The 22,258-nt window shown below is 40.4% G+C and overlaps 1 protein-coding gene across 2 annotated transcripts in view; it reads right to left on the bottom strand.

Annotated features, from left to right (window-relative positions):
* The window catches only part of LARGE1 (LARGE xylosyl- and glucuronyltransferase 1), a 586,234-nt gene that overhangs the window by 233,035 nt on the left and 330,941 nt on the right, over positions 1-22,258 (bottom strand). For both annotated transcript variants that reach the window (XM_079935833.1, XM_079935832.1), the window contains exon 6: positions 1,096-1,267. In XM_079935833.1, the coding sequence (XP_079791959.1) occupies positions 1,096-1,267 (172 nt within the window). The remainder of the gene's footprint in view (positions 1-1,095; positions 1,268-22,258) is intronic.

The raw sequence follows: 22,258 nt of genomic DNA, 5'->3' as shown, positions 1-22,258 counted from the left end.
CTGACACGAGTAAGGAAACTTTTGATCCTGGCAAGGAAAAGAGCCCAAGGGTCAGAGTGTTTCCCCCCATGGTGTGCGGAGGACTTTTTTCAATTACCCCAGAGCTGGGAGGCCCCCAGGAGGAAGCAGGCAGAGATTGGAGTGGGTGAGGAATTTACTCTTCTGTCCGTGAACGAAAACAGAAACCAACTGGAATATCCTCTGATTCATGAAAATGCTGTGATTTAAAATCACTGAGCAGTATTTTTCACTTTCATAGGATAAGGAGCTATAGAAAAGAGGCAGGAGGAATTTTAAACACAGAAGCCAGAGTGCAGAAGCCGGAAGAAAAAAAATCTCACTGCCATATTTATCTCTCATTGTATTTGTCTAATACTGAGAATATAAAATTGAAAAATTATGCAGTTTTAAGGAAGACCCCTGGAAGAGGGGTATTAAATAATAGTCCAAGGTTTGTGCTAACTTGCCACTTCTCTCATGCGTCCCCACCAGAGTCATGTACACCCATCGGGCTCACAATTTCCCACCTTATACCCGCACATACCCTGGGGCAGTGCCAAGAGCTACAGGAACTAACTAGATTAGAAGGAACGTCTTAAAAAGCCAAACTTATATACTTCTTTAAAACGATAAACCACAACATTAATGGAAGCCATAAGGACATTTGCAAACACTCTATAATCAATGTCCATCACCACCACCTCACAGGCTTTCTCGGCAATCAAAGCATCATTTGATAAAAAGAGAAAACTGATAAATGCATGTCTCCACACCAGGAAGTCAACTCAATTATCTGCATACAAAATACACACATTCGATATTTGTCTCTTACCAGGCAATTCAGCAACCCTCAGTTGGGTTCTTCCTATGAACACAGATCTTACCTCTTCAATTATTACAAAAACACAAGCAAATTCCAGTTTAACATGTTTCAAATGACAGTACTAAAACTGATGCTCCACTCTATTTATAATTCCTTGTCTGTTTCATTAGAACGACCGTTAAGAGTTGACCTCACATTGGGAAAAAAAAAATCACTCTTCTTGACATGCTGACACCTTCAAAGATACCAGAAAAAAAATGAGCTACCATTACCTTTGAACTTGTGGAACACAGCCCAGAGCTCTGCAATATCGGTGGCAAAGGTGATGTCTGTGTCAAGGACGATGACCCTCTCCAGGTTGGCAGGAAGAGTCTTGGTGAGGACAAGCTTCATCAGACCGTAAATCCCAGAGTAATGTTTGTTGGGGATCCAGGAAACTTCAGACTAGACAGGGCAGTGAAGAGCGAGAGCAGGAGAAAGGAAAAAAAAAAATCGATGCATTAATTTCTTTGTATAACCATTATAAATAGTGCCTTGTACATAAAAAGCATCGAATAAAAATTTGTTGAGTAAATGAATGAATATTTTCTTAAAGATCTGTTCATGGAACTTCATGGCATATGAAGTTCTTTTGGAAGAAAACGTATCTGAATCAAGGGAGAAGGAAAGTAATGTTTATGAAATAACTATCACATGAAAACACTATGCTCAGATTTAAAAAAAAAAAGATTTTTGTTATTATAGAAATTATATAGGCTCATTGGAGGAAATACGAATATGCACAAAACAAGAAATAAAGGTTTCAAAAATTGAATCCTACTATATATCTTTTTTGCAACCAGTACCTAACTGTTCCTGGGTAGACATATTTCTTTCAGTCATATTCCATTTCTGTGTCATTAAAAATGACTATTCAATGGTATTCTTACGCTTATCTATTTTGTTAAAGCTGTAATGGAGCTGGCCATCACCTTAAGATCTGAGGTCTGAGGACTTCGAGTAATTCCCTCCAGTGGGTTTTATATAACTCTTTTTCATGTAAGCCTCGGCCTTGGGAACTCAGCTCACTTTCCTCTCTCCCTTGAGAATTTGCCTGAACTGAAGCTTGGCAATCATCGGCCCATGCTGCAGAGCCACGCTATTTAATCAGACCTTTGATGAACTTATTCATCTATTTTGGTTACCATCAAAGCAGGAGAGCTTGGTGGAGGCCGAACACCAGCACGCTGGGGTAAGCCGTCGAATTAGATGGCCCAGCTTCTGACTTTAGTTTTTACACACACGCAAGGCACTCAGATGCATTACAGAACAGTAGGACTACAGGAATAAATTAATCTCAACATGAGCCCAGGACTGAATGTCGCCCCAAGTCCCCGACTTAATACATAATCAATTAAGTTAGAGTGTTCAATTAGAGGTAAAGGAAGCATTTGAATGAGTGTGTATTCAGAAAGAAAATCCCAGAAAGAAAACTAAGGAATCTCTAGGGGGAAAGAACGTGTGGTGAGAAGCAGATGCATTTATCATAAATGGCTCCTTCTCTTAGAAGTAGCTTGGAACACGCTCTGCCTCTGTCCAATTCCTGCTCTTCCCCCGAGTTCCAACTTAGAAGGTCCCACCCTCCAGCCGCCCTTCCCCGCTGCCCCAGGCTGCGCGAGGGTTCCCAAAGCAAGGTGTTTCCCTTCTTCCAGCACAGCAAGCCATCACGCTGTGTCGAATTTTCCACGTCTCTCTCCTGCTCTGGACTGGAGCTCCTTGAGGCAGGGACAATGTCATTTGTATTATGGTAACAACAGTCATTTCTCAAAAAATGTCTGATCACGTGCATGACTGCAAAGTTAGCCAGGCCTGGGTTCAAATGCTACCTTTGGCATTTTCCTCAACTAGGAGAAGAGGTATCTGTAATTGCTAGGGTCTAGGTCAGCACAGTACACTGGAAGAGGCACAGCTTGTTGAGCCCCAGAGCCTGGGCTTTAGCACCAGTTCCACTTCCAATAAGCTGTGGGACCTCAGGCAAGTCATTTAACCTCCATGAGCCTCAGTTTTCTCATCTGCAAAATGGGAGCTTAAGACACTCACATCACAATATTGCTGGGAGGATTACAAAGCATCCAGTATAATAAAGCCCACTTTCCTACCTACTACCTACCTACTACCCAGGCTCAGATGATTCAGGATTTGGAGCGTGATAAGTTATGGTACCTTTGACAGTAAAGGGGGAGTAGGGAATAGAGATAGCTTTGACAGGGAAAATAAATCACCCACCTATTTTTCCTATATTTCTATATAAAAGATTAATAAATCACAAACTGGGATCTACTGGGAAACGTGAAGCCCCCTCTGGTGGATCTCCAAATTGGACTGCACATCCTTGGTTTTAGGAGGAAAAAAAAAAAAATGGGTGGGAGTGGTCACCCATATAACCTTTCGGGGCACTCTCCTGGTGCAATTCACACTGCTACGGATCTCACTTCCACCCTACAATAAACTTCAGTCCAACCAGGGACGTTAAGTCTTGGGGTCAACGGGGAGAAGTCCATCCTCAGAGGCAAGATGCAGAAACCTGGAGGGCATCATGCAGACCTACCCCAGAGTACCCTATAGAAACACCACCGCCTAGCCAAGCAATATCCTAGAGTGTTCTTCATCACTCAGCACGCGAAAGGGTTCATGTAATTAAAACAATAATAAGAATGAAAGTTAGGTTTATGTTAATGGAAAGATTATTATCCTTGCAATGGCTGTTAATAATTCTAAGCAGCATGTTCTGACATTTAATTAGCAAAAAAATCCAGCTGTGCTCAAGAATACCACCTAATGTACTCACATAAAGGAACAAAAGCAATCCCAGGTTTGAAGGGTTTCTGTGTAAAGTAGGGGGTGGTGGAGGCTCTCAAGGGGAAATTCACCTTCCCAAAGTGGTCAGTTCCTTGGGGGAATGGACCCCAAGGGGAGTTTCTGTGAAGTGCTACAAGTGATTCTAGGGTTCATGTGATGCTGGGTGGTCCAAAGAAAAGTTACTCAGGAAATCTGACCAGAACAGTGACATGAGGATGGAGGTAAAGGGCTGACAGAAGACACATCCCCAAAGGTGCGTGCTTAAAACCCAGGGCGTGAAGGAAAGCAATATCTCAGGGGTGAGGCTGGTTTCTGACCTTTGATAAACAAGGGAAAGCAGGGAAAGAGGCTGGTTTTGTCAGGAAATGATGCCTGTTTCTTCTGTTTTTTAAATTTTATTTATTTTTTAACATCTTTATTGGAGTATAATTGCTTTACAATGGTGTGTTAGTTTCTGCTTTATAACAAAGTGAATCAGCTATACGTATACATATATCCCCATATCCCCTCCCTCTTGCGTCTCCCTCCTTCCCACCCTCCCTATCCCACCCCTCTAGGTGGTCACAAAGCACCGAGCTGATCTCCCTGTGCCATGTAGCTGCTTCCCATTAGCTATCTACCTTACGTTTGGTAGTGTATATATGTCCATGCCTCTCTCTCACTTTGTCACAGCTTACCCTTCTCCCTCCCCATATCCTCAAGTCCATTCTCTAGTAGGTCTGTGTCTATTCCCATCTTACCCCTAGGTTCTTCATGACCTTTTTTTTTTCTTAGATTCCATATATATGTGTTACCATATGGTATTTGTTTTTCTCTTTCTGACTTACTTCACTCTGTATGACAGACTCTAGGTCCAACCACCTCACTACAAATAACTCAATTTCCTTTCTTTTATGGCTGAGTAATATTCCATTGTATATATGTGCCACATCTTCTTTATCCATTCATCTGTTGATGGACACTTAGGTTGCTTCCATGTCCTGGCTATTGTAAATAGAGCTGCAATAAACATTTTGGTACATGACTCTTTTAGAATTATGGTTTTCTCAGGGTATATGCCAAGTAGTGGGATTGCTGGGTCGTATGGTAGTTCTATTTGTAGTTTTTTAAGGAACCTCCATACTGTTCTCCATGGTGGCTGTAACAATTTACATTCCCACCAGCAGTACAAGAGTGTTCCCTTTTCTCTACACCCTCTCCAGCATTTACTGTTTCTAGATTTTTTGATGATGGCCATTCTGACTGGTGTGAGATGATATCTCATTATAGTTTTGATTTGCATTTCTCTAATGATTAATGATGTTGAGCATTCTTTCATGTGTTTGTTGGCAATCTGAATATCTTCTTTGGAGAAATGTCTATTTAGGTCTTCTGCCCATTTTTGGATTGGGTTGTTTGTTTTTTTTGTTATTGAGCTGCATGAGCTGCTTGTAAATTTTGGAGATTAATCCTTTGTCAGTTGCTTCATTTGCAAATATTTTTTCCCATTCTGAGGGTTGTCTTTTGGTCTTGTTTATGGTTTCCTTTGCTGTGCAAAAGCTTTTAAGTTTCATTAGGCCCCATTTGTTTATCTTTGTTTTTATTTCCATTTCTCTAGGAGGTGGGTCAAAAAGGATCTTGCTGTGATTTATGTCATAGAGTGTTCTGCCTATGTTTTCCTCCAAGACTTTGATAGTTTCTGGCCTTACATATCGGTCTTTAATCCATTTGAGCTTATTTTTGTGTACACAGAGAATCCCAAAGATGCTACCAGAAAACTACTAGAGCTAATCAATGAATTTGGTAAAGTAACAGGATACAAAATTAATGCGCAGAAATCTCTGGCATTCCTGTACACTAATGATGAAAAATATGAAAGTGAAATTAAGAAAACACTCCCATCTACCACTGCAACAAAAAGAATAAAATATCTAGGAATAAACCTACCTAAAGAGACAAAAGACCTGTATGCAGAAAATTATAAGACACTGATGAAAGAAATTAAAGATGATACAAATAGACGGAGATATACCATGTTCTTGGATTGGAAGAATCAACATTGTGAAAATGACTCTACTACCCAAAGCAATCTACAGATTCAATGCAATCCCTTACAACCTACCACTGGCATTTTTCACAGAACTAGAGCAAAAAATTTCACAATTTGTATGGAAACACAAAAGACCCTGAATAGCCAAAGCAATCTTGAGAACGAAAAATGGAGCTGGAGGAATCAGGCTCCCTGACTTCAGACTATACTACAAAGCTACAGTAGTCAAGACAGTATGGTCTGGCACAAAAACAGAAATATAGATCAATGGAACAGGATAGAAAGCCCAGAGATAAATCCACACATATATGGTCACCTTATCTTTGATAAAGGAGGCAAGAATATACAGTGGAGAAAAAACAGCCTCTTCAATAAGTGGTCCTGGGAAAACTGGACACGTACATGTAAAAGTATGAGATTAGAACACTCCCTAACACCATAAACAAAAATAAGCTATTTCTTCTTAAAGGCGTTGTTTTTAAGGAGGCATTGGGATGCTCCCGTAATGATCACAACAGAAAATACTATCTAGCATTTGCTGAGTGTTTACTGGGTGTCAGGCATTGTGGGAAGAGCTTTCTATGTGCTACCTTATTTACATCCCTTCCAACTAGTCTAAAGGTCAGATATTATTATCTCAGTACCTGAAATTTGGGGGATGAGGGCTGAGTCCTTCCCCTTACCTCATATTTCAGTCCCCCAGCCCTAGATATTCTACTCTGGAATAATGCCAGTGTTTCTTTCTTCTTCACCCTTCCTGCAGCCCCGGGCCTATTCAGACGTGCTCTCCGCTCCTGGATTAGTTACTGTAGGGCCATAGCCAAGCCCCTGCCTCAACCCAGCCAAATCTATGTTCGTCAAGAAGTAGTTTTTCAAGGCAAGTAGGTACAAAGACTTTGGAGTCGGATACTCCTGGCTTTGAAGTCTCTCTGGGCCTTAATTTTCTCATCTGAAAAATAGGGATAATAGTAGCATATCCTGCTCCCTTCCTAGCGAGTTGCTCTAATTGTAATCTGGAAGCTTTCCTCATTATCCTGGAAATATTTATTACTCAAAATACATTTCTTATCCCTACCAACATTTTCCTATGGATTACAAATCACCGTGACCCATTTTTTAAAATTAAAAAGGAAAAACCATCCTAGTCCCAGAATGTCTGAAAAGTCATTTGCCTTTAATGTCATTTCTGAGTGGTTGTTTTGGCAACCAACCTGTATGTTCAGAACATAACTGTTGAGAAATGGAGGGTGAGGAGCTCGGATGGGATGGGGACTCCGGACAGTGCCACGGGAGGTCATGAACTGAGCATAAGCTTGGGAATCTGAATGGCCAGATTCCCACTGGTAGGCTCATCTCTCTAACCCTCAAACTCTTCACCCATAAAATAGAGAATATAAATACAGATCCCATGAGTTTTGAAAAAGCATTAAATGAGGCAAGAGAACTAAGGGGCCTGGTTCAGCGTTCGCTTATCATAAGTGCTCAATATTAGCTTTTCAATTGGTTAACAGCATGCACTCCAGAGTCTGACTGCCTGGGTTTGAATCCTGGCTCCATCACTCACTGGCTGGGTCACTTTGGGCAAGTAACTGAACCTCAATGTACCTTTGTTTTCTCGTCTGTAACATGGGCATCCTCACAGAACATACTCTATAGGCTTTTGAGAATTCTGATGCTGTAATATAGGTACTGGCTATTATTTTTAATTGTTAATATTGTTACCAATTATATTTAGAGCGACAGAAAAGATGAGATTCTTACCTACTAGATAAAGTCATGTGCATTTGTATTTGCCCTTGCCAGCAAAAATATGCTCCAGTTTAGCTCAGTTGGAATCTTTTAAATCAGCATTTACAGAACACTTAATATGGGTCAGGTACCGAGGAGGGGCTAGGGACCAGCATCCACAATGAATAAAACATGGCTGGTGCTTGAGGAGTTTATGGTCTAGTGTATATTCATTATCCTTTACTGCATAACAAGTTACCTCAAGACACAGCAGCTTAAAACGGCGTTATTTATTACCTCGCACAGTTTCTGTGTTAGGAATTTGGGAGCGTATCTGCTGGGTGGCTCTGGCTCAGGATTCCTCATGATGTTGTAGTAAGGACGTCGGTTGAGCCTACAGACATCTAAATGCTTGGGATCTGCTTCAAGAAGGCTCACTCCTACACGCCTGGGAGGTGATGCCGGCTGTTAGCAGGAAGCCTCAGTTCTTTGTCACATGGACCACCCCCATAGGGCTGTCTGGACGCCTTAACAACAGGGCAGCTGGCTTCTCCCAGCGTGAGTGATCCAAGAGAGAACAAGAAAGAAGCTAGGATGTCTTTTATGACTTGACCTCAGAAGTTACATGGTGTCATTTCTGCCACATCTTACTGATTATACAGGTCAGCCCTGGGCAACGTGGGAAGGGTCTAGACAAGAGTGTGAGTACCAGGGGATGGGATTATCGAGGGCTATCTTGGAAACTGGCTACCACATCTGTGATATTACGATGGTAAGAACGGGACTATGATACCTCCAGGTGTACGTATAGCAGTGATCTAGAAGAAGGACAGTCAAGGTGGGGTGGTTGGAAGGGAGGGAGAATAATCAGAGATGTCTGGAAAAGATGAGCCTTACATTTGATCTTGACAAATCAGGTGAAAATTGAGTTTTTCAAATATTGGGAGAAAAGCAGGATGGGAGAGGTATTATAGTATCCGTGAAGGCACAAAGATATAAATAGACAATTGTGTGTGTATGTGTGTGTGTGTATGTGTGTAAAATAACTACAATCTGATATGTCCAGATAAAGCTTGAGGCTGGAAGTGATGGGAAAGGCTGTGGGGAAGGAGGAAAGGGTGAAACGTTAGAAAATACTGTATGAAATACAGTATATGGAGAATATGTATAAAGAACTCTGGCCAATACCCTAAGGTCAGTGGGAAGCAACAAAAAGGTTTTCATTAGCAAAGACACATAATCTCAACTGTATTTTCGGAATATACTCTAGCAACCCATAGAAGAGAAAGATTAATAGAAGGCAGTTTGATGGGCATCAACACCTTGGAGGACGCCTACAGAAAATGCAGATTCCCAGGGTCATACCCAGAGGTGATGATTCATCAGATTTGGGGTAGGGCCCAGAAATCTGTATTGTTAACCAGATCTCTGTATTGTTAACCAGATCTCCATGGAATTCCTTTTTTTTTTTTTTTAACTTCTTATTTTATATAGGAGTATAGTTGATTAACAATGTTGTGATAGTTTCAGGAGTACAGCAAAAGTGGTTCAGTTATACATTTTCCCATTTAGGTTGTTACATAACATTGAGCAGATTTCCCTTTGCTATACAGTAGGTCCTTGCTGGTTATCCATTTTAGATACAGCGGTGGACTACACCCTAAGAAAGAGTAATTTAGGAGATACAGTAGGTACTGTATTTCTCAAGGCCTGTTGGCTGAATCATTTATATTGGATCGCCAACCAGTTTATTGTTCAGAAACAAGAGATATAACAGCCCTAAACTTAAGAGTCCCACCTGAACTTGACAGGGTTGGATGTGTAGGGAGAGAGGATCTTTCTCAAAGACTAACAAAAGAAAGTGTCGGTGGAAGATTGTCGTTCTTTAGGTGACCCTATGCTTCATGGCATGAAGGTTTCCTGACTGTTCTACTTTCTAAACTCAGAAATCCCATTTCGGCAAAAGCGGCTCTAGGTCAGCTCCCGTGAAATTCTGAGTAACCAGTACCACCAGGAGAGCTAAGTTACATGTTTCACATCTTCCCACAATGGAGCCTTGGAGGAAAACCTTGTAAGAGTCCTAAGTCGGTCTTTACAGGTAACGGCAATCCTACTAGGCATCCACGAACATTTATTTAGAAAATAAAACCCCAGCCCAAAGTGAGCTATCTGGCGTTCACCTGAAATGTTCATTATTCAGAAATCTACTGAGCCGCCATCTTCCACAAGCATCATTAACTCGAGAATGATGACAAAGGCACAGTGAATCAAGAGGAATGTGACCACGCATCTGTAAACATGCTCCTCTTCATATCAGTGGCAACGAAACCCCTTCCTCTCTCATGCCTGTCAAGAAGCATCCTCTATTTAGCTCTGTGAAGCCTGGGGGGATTGGTCCCTGGGGCATCTATGGATCGTCTGAACCTCTCTGAGCACTTTACGTTATGAAATGGAGCATTGCAAAGCACTGGCAGTTCTGATTTGTGAACTGGACTGTTACAGTGGTTTAATTTCCTGAAATATTGCTGCCTTCTTAACTAATAGATTTTTCAATGCACTGAGGAGAAAACTGCGTTAGCTCCTGAGGAGCCTGGACTTATTATTTCTAGAAGCTGCAATTCTTCTTATTACAGTGCGCGGCATGTATTTATGTATGTCTACTTAGCACGGTGTCTGACACACAGAGGCGCTCAATGAATAGTTTTGAAAAACCAAAACAATACACGTAAACAAGCGATGCTTACTGGGAACCATTCCTTGCGAGGGGAATACACTGGTGCAACTGCTTCATTCATTCATTCAATCACCAGATGAATGCTTGCAGGGGAATACAGTACAGTTCGGGGAGACAGAAAAACAATTTCTAAAAGTATGATTACAGCATTCCCATTAGTAGTTTACCTTGATGGGGGCTGGAGGAGGTAGGGTAATGGAATGCGAAGACATCTAGGTATCTTTGGTGATATTGTTCTAGTTCTAAGTCAGATGGTGTGGTGTTTTATTGGTTTATATCATAACCTCTTTATCTTCAATCTTCAACTGTGTGTATGTGCCTGCATGTACAGGACGAAATCATAAGGAACCAAGGGGCAAGAATGTGACATAGAATGAACCCAGGAATAAAGCGGACCCAGCTAAAAGTCACAAATACACACACACACACACACACACACACACACACCAGCTCCTGCTAAGAATGGAGACAATCATTTTTCTAGTAAATGCGAAGAACACAATCACTCTTCTCCTCTTACAATAAACTACTTTTTTTTCTTTTTTGATATTTAATTTTTGAGATTTAATGGACATTAAACATGACATAAACTAAGGATTTAGGTAAAAAATACCTATTTTGGAGGTGCATTTTAAGATTCTGAAAGGAAGTTGAAGATACCATTTATGTTTCCTTTCATGTTGTTCTGCTTATCTATTTCTACATTACCACCATCTCATATTGATTCTTTTTTTTTAATTTAATTTATTTTTTTATACAGCAGGTTCTTAATAGTCATCCATTTTATACACATCAGAGTACACATGTCAATCCCAATCGCCCAATTCATCACACCACCATCCCCACCCCTCACTGCTTTCCTCCCCTGGTGTCCATACGTGTGTTCTCTACAGATGTGTCTCAGTTTCTGCCCTGCAAATGGATTCATCTGTACCATTTTTTTAGGTTCCATATATATGCATTAATATACGATATTTGTTTTTCTCTTTCTGACTTACTTCACTCTGTATGAAAGTCTCTAGATCCATCCACATCTCTACAAATGACCCAATTTCGTTCCTTTTTATGGCTGAGTAATATTCCATTGTATATATGTACCACTTCTTCTTTACCCACTCATCTGTCAATGGGCATTTAGGTTGCTTCCATGACCTGGCTATTGTAAATACTGCTGCAGTGAATACTGCGGGGCATGTGTCTTTTTGAATTATGGTTTTCTCTGGGTATATGCCCAGTAGAGGGATTGCTGGGTCGTATGGTAGTTCTATTTTTAGTTTTTTAAGGAACCTCCATACTGTTCTCCATGGTGGCTGTATCAATTTACATTCCCACCAACAGTGCAAGAGGGTTCCCATTTCTCCACACCCTCTCCAGCATTTGTAGTTTGTAGATTTTCTGAGGATGCCCATTCTAACCGGTGTGAGGTGATATCTCATTGTAGTTTTGATTTGCATTTCTCTAATAATTAGTGATACGGAGCAGCTTTTCACGTGCTTCTTGGCCATCTGTATGTCTTCTTTGGAGAAATGTCTATTTAGGTCTTCTGCCCATTTTTGGATTGGGTTCTTTGTTTTTTTAATATTGAGCTGCATGAGCTGTTTATATATTTTGGAGATTAATCCTTTGTCCATTGATTCGTTAGCAAATATTTTTTCCCATTGTGAGGGCTGTCTTTTCGTCTTGTTTATGGTCTCCTTTGCTGAGCAAAAGCTTTTAAGTTTCCTTAGGTCCCATTTGTTTATTTTTGTTTTTATTTCCATTACTCTAGAAGGTGGATCAAAAAAGATCTTGCTGTGATTTATGTCAAAGAATGTTCTTCCTATGTTTTCCTCTAAGACTTTTATAGCGTCCAGTCTTACATGTAGGTCTCTAATCCATTTTGAGTTTATTTTTGTGTATGGTGTTAGGGAGTGTTCTAATTTCATTCTTTTACATGTAGCTGTCCAGTTTTCCCAGCACCATTTACTGAAGAGACTATCTTTTCTCCATTGTATATCCTTGCCTCCCTTGTCATAGATTAGTTGAGCATAGGTGCATGGGTTTCTCTCTGGGCTTTCTATCTTAGTCCATTGATCTTTATTTCTGTTTTTGTGCCAGTACCATATTGTCTTGATTACTGCAGCTTTGTAGAAAAGTCTGAAGTCAGGGAGTCTCATTCCTCCCGCTCCGCTTTTTTCCCTCAAGACTGCTTTGGCTATTCGGGGTCTTTTGTGTCTCCATACAAATATTAAGATTTTTTGTTCTAGTTTTGTAAAAACTGCCATTGGTAATTTGACAGGGATTGCATTGAATCTGTAGATTGCTTTGGGTAGTATAGTCATTTTCACAATATTGATTCTTCCAATGCAAGAACATGGTATACCTTTCCATCTGTTGGTATCATCTTTAATTTCTTTCATCAATGTCTTATAGTTTTCTGTATACAGGTCTATTGTCTCCCTAGGTAGGTTTATTCCTAGGTATTTTATTCTTTTTGTTGCAGTGGTAACTGGGAGTGTTTCCTTAATTTCTCTTTCAGATTTTTCATCATTAGTGTAGAGGAATGCAAGAGATTTCTGTGCATTAATTTTGTACCCTGCAACTTTACCAAATTCATTGATTAGCTCTAGTAGTTCTCCGGTGGCATCTTTAGGATTCTCTATGTATAGTATCATGTCATCTGCAAACAGTGACAGTTTTACTTCTTCTTTTCCAATCTGTATTCCTTTTATTTCTTTTTCTTCTCTGACTGCTGTGGCTATGACTTCCAAAACTATGTTGAATAATAGTGGTGAGAGTGGACATCCTTGTCTTGTTACTGATCTTAGAGGAAATGCTTTCAGTTTTTCACCATTGAGAATGATGTTGGCTGTGCGTTTGTAGTATATGACCTTTATTATGTTGAGGTAGGTTCCCTCTATGCCCACTTTCTGGAGAGTTTTTATCATAAATGGGTGTTGAAATTTGTCAGAAGCTTTTTCTGCATCTATAGAGATGATCATATTGTTTTTATTCTTCAATTTGTTAATATGGTGTATCACATTGTTTGATCTGTGTATATTGAAGAATCCTTGCATCCCTGGGATAAAGTCCACTTGATCATGGTGTATGATCCTTTTAATGTGCTGTTGGATTCTGTTTGCTAGTATTTTGTTGAGGATTTTTGCATCTATGTTCACCAGTGATATTGCTCTGCAATTTTCTTTTTTTGTAGTATCTTTGTCTGGTTTCAGTATCAGCGTGACGGTGGCCTCATAGAATGAGTTTGGGAGTGTTCCTTCCTCTGCAATTTTTTGGAAGAGTTTGAGAAGGATGGGTGTTAGCTCTTCTCTAAATGTTTGATAGAATTCACCTGTGAAGCCATCTGGTCCTGGACTTTTGTTTGTTGGAAGATTTTTAATCACAGTTTCAATTTCATTACTTGTGATTGGTCTGTTCACATTTTCTATTTCTTCCTGGTTCAGTCTTAGAAGGTTATACCTTTCTATGAATTTGTCCATTTCTTCCAGGTTGTCCATTTTATTGGCATAGAGTTGGTTGTATAGTCTCTTAGAATGCTTTGTATTTCTATGGTGTCTGTTGTAACTTCTCCTTTTTCATTTCTAATTTTATTGATTTGAGTCCTCTCCCTCTTTTTCTTGATGAATCTGGCTAATGGTTTATCAATTTTGTTTATCTTCTCAAAGAACCAGCTTTTAGCTTTATTGATCTTTGCTATTGTTTTCTTTGTTTCTATTTCATTTATTTCTGCTCTGATCTTTATGATTTCTTTCCTTTTGCTAACTTTGGGTTTTGTTTGTTTTTCTTTCTCTAGTTCCTGTAGGTGTAACGTTAGATTGTTTACTTGAGATTTTTCTTGTTTTTGAGGTAGGCTTGTATAGCTATAAACTTCCCTCTTAGAACCGCTTTTACTGCATCCCATAGGTTTTGGATCATCATCTTTTCATTGTCCTTTGTCTCTAGGTATTTTTTGATTTCCTCTTTGATTTCTTCAGTGATCTCTTGGTTATTTAGTAATGTATTGTTTAGTTTCCATGTGTTTGTGTTTTTTACGTTATTTTCCCTGTAATTGATTTCTAATCTCATAGCGTTGTGGTCAGAAAAGATGCTTGATATGATTTCAATTTTCTTAAATTTACTGAGGCTTGATTTGTGACCCGAGATGTGATCTATCCTGGAGAATGTTCTGCGTGCACTTGAGAAGAAAGTGTAATCTGCTCTTTTTGGATGGAATGTCTTATAAATATCACGTAAATCTATCTGGTCTATTGTGTCATTTAAAGCTTGTGTTTCCTTATTAATTTTCTGTTTGGATGATCTGTCCATTGGTGTAAGTGAGGTGTTGAAGTTCCCCACTATTATTGTGTTACTGTCGATTTCCTCTTTAATAGCTTTTAGCAGTTGCCTTATGTATTGAGGTGCTCCTAATGTTGGCTGCATATACATTTATAATTGTTATATCTTCTTAGATTGATCCCTTGATCATTATGTGGTACCCTTCCTTGTCTTGTAACATTATTTTAAAGTCTGTTTTATCTGCTATGAGTATTGCTACTCCAGCTTTCTTTTGATTTCCATTTGCATGGAATATCTTTTTTCCATCCCCTCACTTTTAGTCTGTATGTATCCCTGGGTCTGAAGTGGGTCTCTTGTAGACAGCATATATATGGGTCTTGTTTTTGTATCCATTCAGCGAGCCTGTGCCTTTTGGTTGGATCATTTAATCCATTCACGTTTAAGGTAATTATCGATATGTATGTTCCTATTACCATTTTAATTGTTTTGGGTTTGTTTTTGTAGGTCCTCTTCTCCTCTTGTGTTTCCCACTTAGGGAACTTCCTTTAGCATTTGTTGTGAAGCTGGTTTGGTGGTGCTGAATTGTCTTAGCTTTCACTTGTCTGTAAAGCTTTTAATTTCTCCACTGAATCTGAATGAGATCCTTGACGGGTAGAGTAATCTCGGTTGTAGGTTCTTCCCTTTCATCACCTTAAGTATATCATGGCACTGTCTTCTAGCTTGTAGAGTTTCTGCTGAGAATTCAGCTGTTAAGTTTATGGGAGTTCCCTTGTATGTTATTTTTCCTTTTTTCCTTGCTGCTTTTAATAATTTTTCTTTGTCTTTAATTTTTAACAATTTGATTACTATGTGTCTTGGCATGTTTCTTCTGCCTGGGTTTATGCTGTATGGGACTCTCTGAGCTTCCTGGACTTGGGTGGCTATTTCCTTTCCCATGTTAGGGAAGTTTTCAACTATAATCTCTTCAAATATTTTCTCAGGTTCTTTCTCTCTCTCTTCTTCTTCTGGGACTCCTATAATGCGAATGTTGTTGCATTTAATGTGTTCCCAGAGGTCTCTTAGGCTGTTTTCATTTCTTTACATTCTTTTTCCTTTATTCTGTTCCGTGGCAGTGAATTCCACCATTCTGTCTTCCAGGTCACTTATCCGTTTTTCTGCTTCAGTTATTCTGCTATTGATTCCTTCTAGTGTATTTTTCATTTCAGTTATTGTATTGTTCATCTCTGTTTTTTTCTTTAATGTTTCTAGATCTTTGTTAAACATTTCTTGCATCTTCTTGATCTTTGCCTCCATTGTTTTTCTGAGGTCCTGGATCATCTTCACTATCATGATTCTGAATTCTTTTTCTGGAAGGTTGCCTATCTCTCTTCATTTAGTTGTTCTTCTGGGGTTTTCTCTTGTTCCTTCATCTGGTACATAGCTCTCTGCCTTGTCATCTTGTCCAACTTTCTGTGAATGTGGCTTCTGTTCCACAGGCTGCAGGATTGTAGTTCTTCTTGTTTCTGCTGTCTGCCCTCTCAGCATTCATTCTTAAAAAATGCAAAATTTTTGCTTCTTGCAACAAAAGCAAAAATTGCTTTGGGGGAGCAAAAAAAAAATCTTGGATATTACTGTGATTTGTTATTAAAATCTAATGGGGAGAGTACAATTTTAAAATATCTAAAAAGGCTCCTGGGTGTGGGTAATAATAAATTTTTCAAAAGGTTGAAAAACTTCACTCTATAGGATTATATGATACCAGATGAGACACAAAACACACAAGAAGTGTGCAAAGATAGATAAGTAACCCCAAACCTGGGTCCAGACATTTGCATCTGCTGAGTCTAGCAGTTCTTCCTGCCTTCCTGAATTTAATCAGAAGGCAGTTTAATCATAAAACATGACAGTGATCTGTCCTCAAGTTCACCTGGAGATTTGAGGACACTTTACCCATTCTCACCCTCTCACCCCCCATTCCTCCTCCTCCACTCTCACCACCTCCTTCACAGGGAACCATCTAAAGGACAGCCTCAGAGGCTGCAATTAACGTGGCCCCATGCTGCTCTTCATTAATGAGGCACTTTTCACTGTTAGAGGGCTCTGTAATCCTTTGGAGGTGAAGCCTTTGCTGGTGACACTCTCTGTTCCCAGCTCCAGCGATCCACCCTACAGGTCAACTTTACTGGAAATGCAGGGGAGGGCCAACGACAAGCAGGAAAGGAGGGTTAAGAAGGATGAACCAGAGGTGCCACTTAATTAATTTCTGGTTGGTTTAAAAGTTATTTTTTTTTAATGAAACATGGAAGGCAAAAGTCTTGGTGTAGTAAAAAGATCCAAAAGTAAACCCTGTCAGTGACAATCAGAATTTCTCTCAGCTCACAGCCAAAAATGAGCCTCTCCACTGGTCACCCCTGAAAAGATGATGCCTTTACTCAATTCTTGTAATGCATCTAGGAAATATTAACTAAAGGTTTTATTATAATTTCAAGTATTTTAGCCTTGACCTTGAAAGCCTTGTTTCAAGATGACTTAAGACTGTAGTTATATTGACATTCACCCCCCCATAACAGGCCCTTACTATTTATATGAAGAGTTGTCAAGGAAACCAGGTGTTGAGGATATAGCTGCCTACCTTGTCTAGATTTAGAATTGATCATATGTGAGAATGCAGAAGGGAAAAGAATGTCACCCTTAGAAAGTACTGTAGACAATGGTGCGTGCTACAAGATAATTCCATTTAAGCCTTTACTTCCACTTGGGGATTTGGCTACTGATCAAAGGAATTCCTAATGCTTTAAATCCCCCTTCAAAAAAAAAAAATCACCTAATTCTGAAAAAGACTCATTTATCTAAACATTCCTTGTGTGTACAAACTCTGTACTAGATGTTAAGGAAAAAAAATAATAAATGTGGAACATTCCTATTTCCTAGGAGATCACAGTTAACAGGAAAAGAATATTATTATATTTATAATAATGACAATAATACCGCATTTGTTGATTACTCACTTTGTAGTAGACACTATAAGCAATTTATAAATATTATCTTTTAAGTCACACAATATCCCTAATAAAGTAGACGTCAAGGAAGTCACACAATCTTAAAGAATTACAGGAGCTGGAACTGAAAATCTGATTTGCCTCGTTCCAAAAATCTTAATCATTTTGGAAACGGACTCAAATAAGATATTCAAAAAAACAATAAGATATTCAAATGATCATTAGGCAGTGGAAGTTATAGATAAAGTCTTACTAGGAAGCTTGGGATGGAGCCCTAATTGCAGCTGGAAATGGGAAGTAAAATCAGCAAAGGTGAAGGTGACTCCTATATGGAGCTAATATTTGCAGCACAAATGAACACTACAACAGAGTGACAGTCAATGCAACTCATATGAGGAGTCACCAACCTTCTCAGCACAAATGTTTCTCCAACATCTGCAGGATGGTAAGTAGCCAGTAACATTCTACTAAGAAAACTGTTAATAACACCCAAATAAAAAAAAAAGCAGAAAGAGAAGACTGAAAAGTAAGTCTAGATCCAGAAAGACCGTTAAAATGGATTCTTTTTTTTTAATTCAAGTATAGTTGATTTATAATGTTGTGTTAGTTTCAGGTGTACAGCACAGTGATTCAGTTACACATACATATATATTCTTTTTCAGATTCTTTTCCCTTATGGTTATGATAAAATGTTGAATAGAGTTCCCAGTGCTATACAGTAGGTCCTTGTTGTTTATCTATTTTATATATAGTAGTGCGTATCTGTTAATCCTTAGCACCTCAAGAGGCTGCCAGAGAAACATCTCGGCCTCTGATGCTGGGCCTTTTTTTACATGAGCAATGCTATCTATCAAGGGCCCAGAGCAAAGGTCAACTGGAGTCTGGGTGTCCTTCTCCAGAAGGCTGATGAAGACTGACTGGAGCAGTGGTTCAGATTAGAATCACCTGGGCCCACTCCCAGGCCTGCCCAGAAAAACTAATTTGGGCTATCTAGTGGTGGGGCCTGGCATCGCTGCTTGTTCTGGGTTGATAAAGATTGCACAGGAGTGATGCTAATATACAATTAAGGGGAGAGGCTGGCACTGTTTTTCGGGTATTGTTTTGCATTACAAAAGCTACCAAGTGATTCCTTTGTGCAATCAAGCCTGAGGTACCCAACAACTGGGAAAATACACCAACCAATCAATGCTAACTTCTGGCTGGGACCATCAACACCCAGATTAATGGCCCAGCTCTGTAACTTGCACAGATACCACCAAGTCCCTATCGATAGATGTTTTTGGTTTTGAATTCCCTGGTGTGGGAATACTTAAGCATTCTTGATCTGGAAACAACCTGGAATAATGAAATGAGCACTGGACTCAGAGTTGGAAAATCCAAGTTGGGGTCTGGGTCCATCCCCTGCTCTCTCAGATTCGGTATCTGAAAAATGGAGACAAAGCCACTTACATTTGTTCTGGGAGGCTGAAAATGGGATGATGTTTGTGGAAGCAGCTAGCAGAGTGCCTGACAGAATCTGCACTCGCGAGATGCTAGTTAATTCTGAATCTAGAATAAGGAATATTTCATTACTAGACAAGCAGAATAAAGGTCTGATCATAGTAAGGGAGCTCGGAACGCTAGTGCCTTACCACAGCCGCCACCACCTGTGATCTCCCCTCGCTTCTTCAGAATGGCTGGTTTTGGAGGGTACGGTTTACGTATTATGTACATATAATGTAAAGGCAACAAGCACACTCTGGGACACAGTGTACGTTAAGTAATAACACCGTATTAATCACAATAGGGGACGAGAAAGGGGAGTTTCAGCAGTGCTATTATGCCTGTGAATAAGATGCTGATCATCACTTGCTATTTTCTCTTCAAACATATTATTTAGCCAGTAGTGAGCAGATTTAAAACCCACTGGGGTTTTTGAATTCAGCCCGGCTGAGTGGTTAAACCCAATGAAAATATCCTAGTTAGATAAGTTTTTAGCCAAGGGAGTTGAGTACATAAAAGGATATTTAACAGGTCAGATTCTAAAGATGCCCATCTTTCAAAAATGATAATAGGAATGACGACAGTAATAATAATCATAGACGCAGGGCATCTGCTAGTTTACAATATGCAGTTGCACATCTTTTATCTCATTTCGTTCTTGAAAACATTCCGTGAATTAAGCAAGGAAGGAATTCATATCTCCATTTTACATACAGGAAGCTAAAACTTCGAAACATCACTGTTCAAAGTCGCACAGCTAGTAAATGGTAGGGCTGAAACTCACCTCTTCTGACCTTCAGGAAAATCACTTTTCTGAAGCCCAGGGCCTTCTAACGCCCCCATGGAATGTTGTGTCTTGATCACAGAAGGCAGACAGAATTTATAGACTGTGAAGTCCTGTCTACTGTTCTGAAGCGAGAAAACTCACACTTTAACAACTATATGCACCTTTTGCCAAAATCGAGTTGGTGACATGGTGCAACATGGGGTGAAAATTTTAAATGTTTCCTACTCAATGTTATCCTTGTTTAGAAACAATTCTGGCTTGCTTTCCGTGTTTCAATTAGGGACCAAACAAGATCTGGCCCCTTGCTGTCCCAAGTGAGGCCAGAGAGTTACAAATGGATATCACCATGGGGCCCACAGGTCAGGTGTCCAGTAAGGAACGTCTGCATGTTGCTTACGTTTCATGTGACTGGGAATAAAAAGACATAAATCCATTTGGCTGGTCTCTGAGTGAGTGACTTGAATTTTCCATCTCACTGCCTTCCAGAGCATCACAGGTCAGTCCAGCCTTGTCTAAACAGTGGAGTCACCCCTAATTTTTTCAGATTCTAATGCAGTGGTTCTCAACCAGGGGCGAATTTCCCCCCAAAGGGTATTTGGTAACGCTTGGAGACATTTTTGGTTGTCGCACCATGAGGAGAAGGGTGCTACTGGCATCTAGTGGGTAGATGCCAGGGATGACGTTACACATCATCAGGCAGGACGACCCCACAATGCAGAGTCATCTGGCCCAGAACGTCAACAGTTGAGGCACCTCGTCTGGAAGCTTTCACGAAGACTCAGAAAACTGTGTGTGGATGAACGGCACGATCTCAATTTGATCCTGGTACAAGAGTACACGTTTTGTTTAGTTTTGACCACTGGAAAGTTCTGCCTTATCCAGAGTTACGGAACTGCCTCTGAAGAAAGAGGTAAGGGTTTAAAGTCATCAGTATCCTGACTTACAGGAAGAAAAAGTGACAACTCCATAAGTAAGAAAGAGAAGTAAATGAGGCCTACAAGTGAAAGAATACAAAGTTGAGACAAGCAAGACCGTCCAGGAGTGGATTCAAGGCAAAGTCTCTCTGGCCTGGCAGCAATGAACTCTCCGGGCCCACAGACGCTCTGCTCCCAGCAAGAGGGATTCCACTTTTCCACTAGGCTCAGTGCCTCGTCAGCCAACCAGGTGAGCCTCATCCTAAACTCAACTTCACACTGAACCAAGGACTCTGAGCCCCAGGTGCTGGGCGCCTGCTGTTGACCAGCAATCTTCCAAATGCTTGCACTGAAGTTCAGGCTCCCCTGTACCGGAGCCCCATATGTTAACGTCACTAGGTCAAGAGCACGCTCATGCTTGCCCTACCTGAAAGGGGGTGAGTGAGTAGATTCCTTCTGCTGGATCAGAGCCGCAGGACATACCTAGCTGTCCCCTAACCAGTGCTCACCTTGTAGCATGACCCCTAGAGAAAGGCCCACTTGCTCATCAGCTAATCCTGCACTGTGCAATTACGTAGGGGCGGGGGAAGTCACGTTAAGTATGAGAACGTCTTTATTCTGGGACAGCTCCCAGTCACATACGGTATACTCCATACCTACCATCTCTAAGTGGAAGTCTAGATGACAGACAGAACTCTTGCTTTCCCCACTAAAGCCTACCGCTTCCTCAGTTTCCCCCAACTTAGACAACACCACCATACACCCACCATCTTGTTGCAGAATTCTATGAGTTGAACTTGATCCCTCTCCCCCTCTACTGCTACATCCAACAGGTCCAAATCCTGTCAAGTCTGCTGTTAAAACCTGTCTGCCTTTCAAGGCAGTCACCTGGAGGGGGTGAAGGCAGTCTACGGAGGTAGCTTTTAACGAAAACACCTCTGTGCTTTCTTCTGGGGGAACTGCCATGGCACACAATGGTAAGTCTGGAGCAGATGTGCCAACTCTATTCTTTCCTGATTTTCTACTCATCTGTCAAGACATACTGCCCATATTGTCACTAGGTCTCTGGACCTGAGACCCTTAGTATCACCCTTAATATCAGGATCTTGGGACGTATTTGTTCATTTCAGCAATGCCCCACGGGGCAAGAGTTGGCTTTCTGTTGCACATTATCTAATAAATAAGACAAACAGAACCTCAGGCAGGAATTCAAACAATGCCTATCCCACCCAGCTGCCTCTTCTGCCCTCAAACCCACTGAATAGGGCAGGGAAACTGGTTTTTAAATGGACTCTGCACACTATAAGATGAAAGTTCAGTTTTCCAAATGTGAGGCCAGTCAGGTCCACACTCATCCGCTACTAAGCACGCTTCTCTCCCTTATTTACTGTGGGTAATACACTCTGGCTCACATGTATCTATCTCCTCTATATGGGCATCCATTGTAGCCTCTGTGGTAGGTTCACAGTTTTTACCTCGGAAACTCCCCTGGTGCTTTCCAAGATGTTCTGCGCACAGTAGACATTCCATTTGCTTTTAGTTCAAATGTAGACATATTGACTATTTGAACAGTGAAGACCAGAGGTAAAATAATCCAATTTCCACTCCCCTAGGGCCATGCTGAGCAGCCCTTGGAGATAGTTTAGTACTGGTTTATTAGGTGTTTCTAC

The sequence above is a fragment of the Stenella coeruleoalba genome (genome assembly GCF_951394435.1).
Source record: "Stenella coeruleoalba genome assembly, chromosome: 11".
Classification (NCBI taxonomy): domain Eukaryota; kingdom Metazoa; phylum Chordata; class Mammalia; order Artiodactyla; family Delphinidae; genus Stenella; species Stenella coeruleoalba.
Note: the sequence above shows the minus strand (reverse complement) of the source record. Positions and strands in the feature narration are given on the sequence as shown.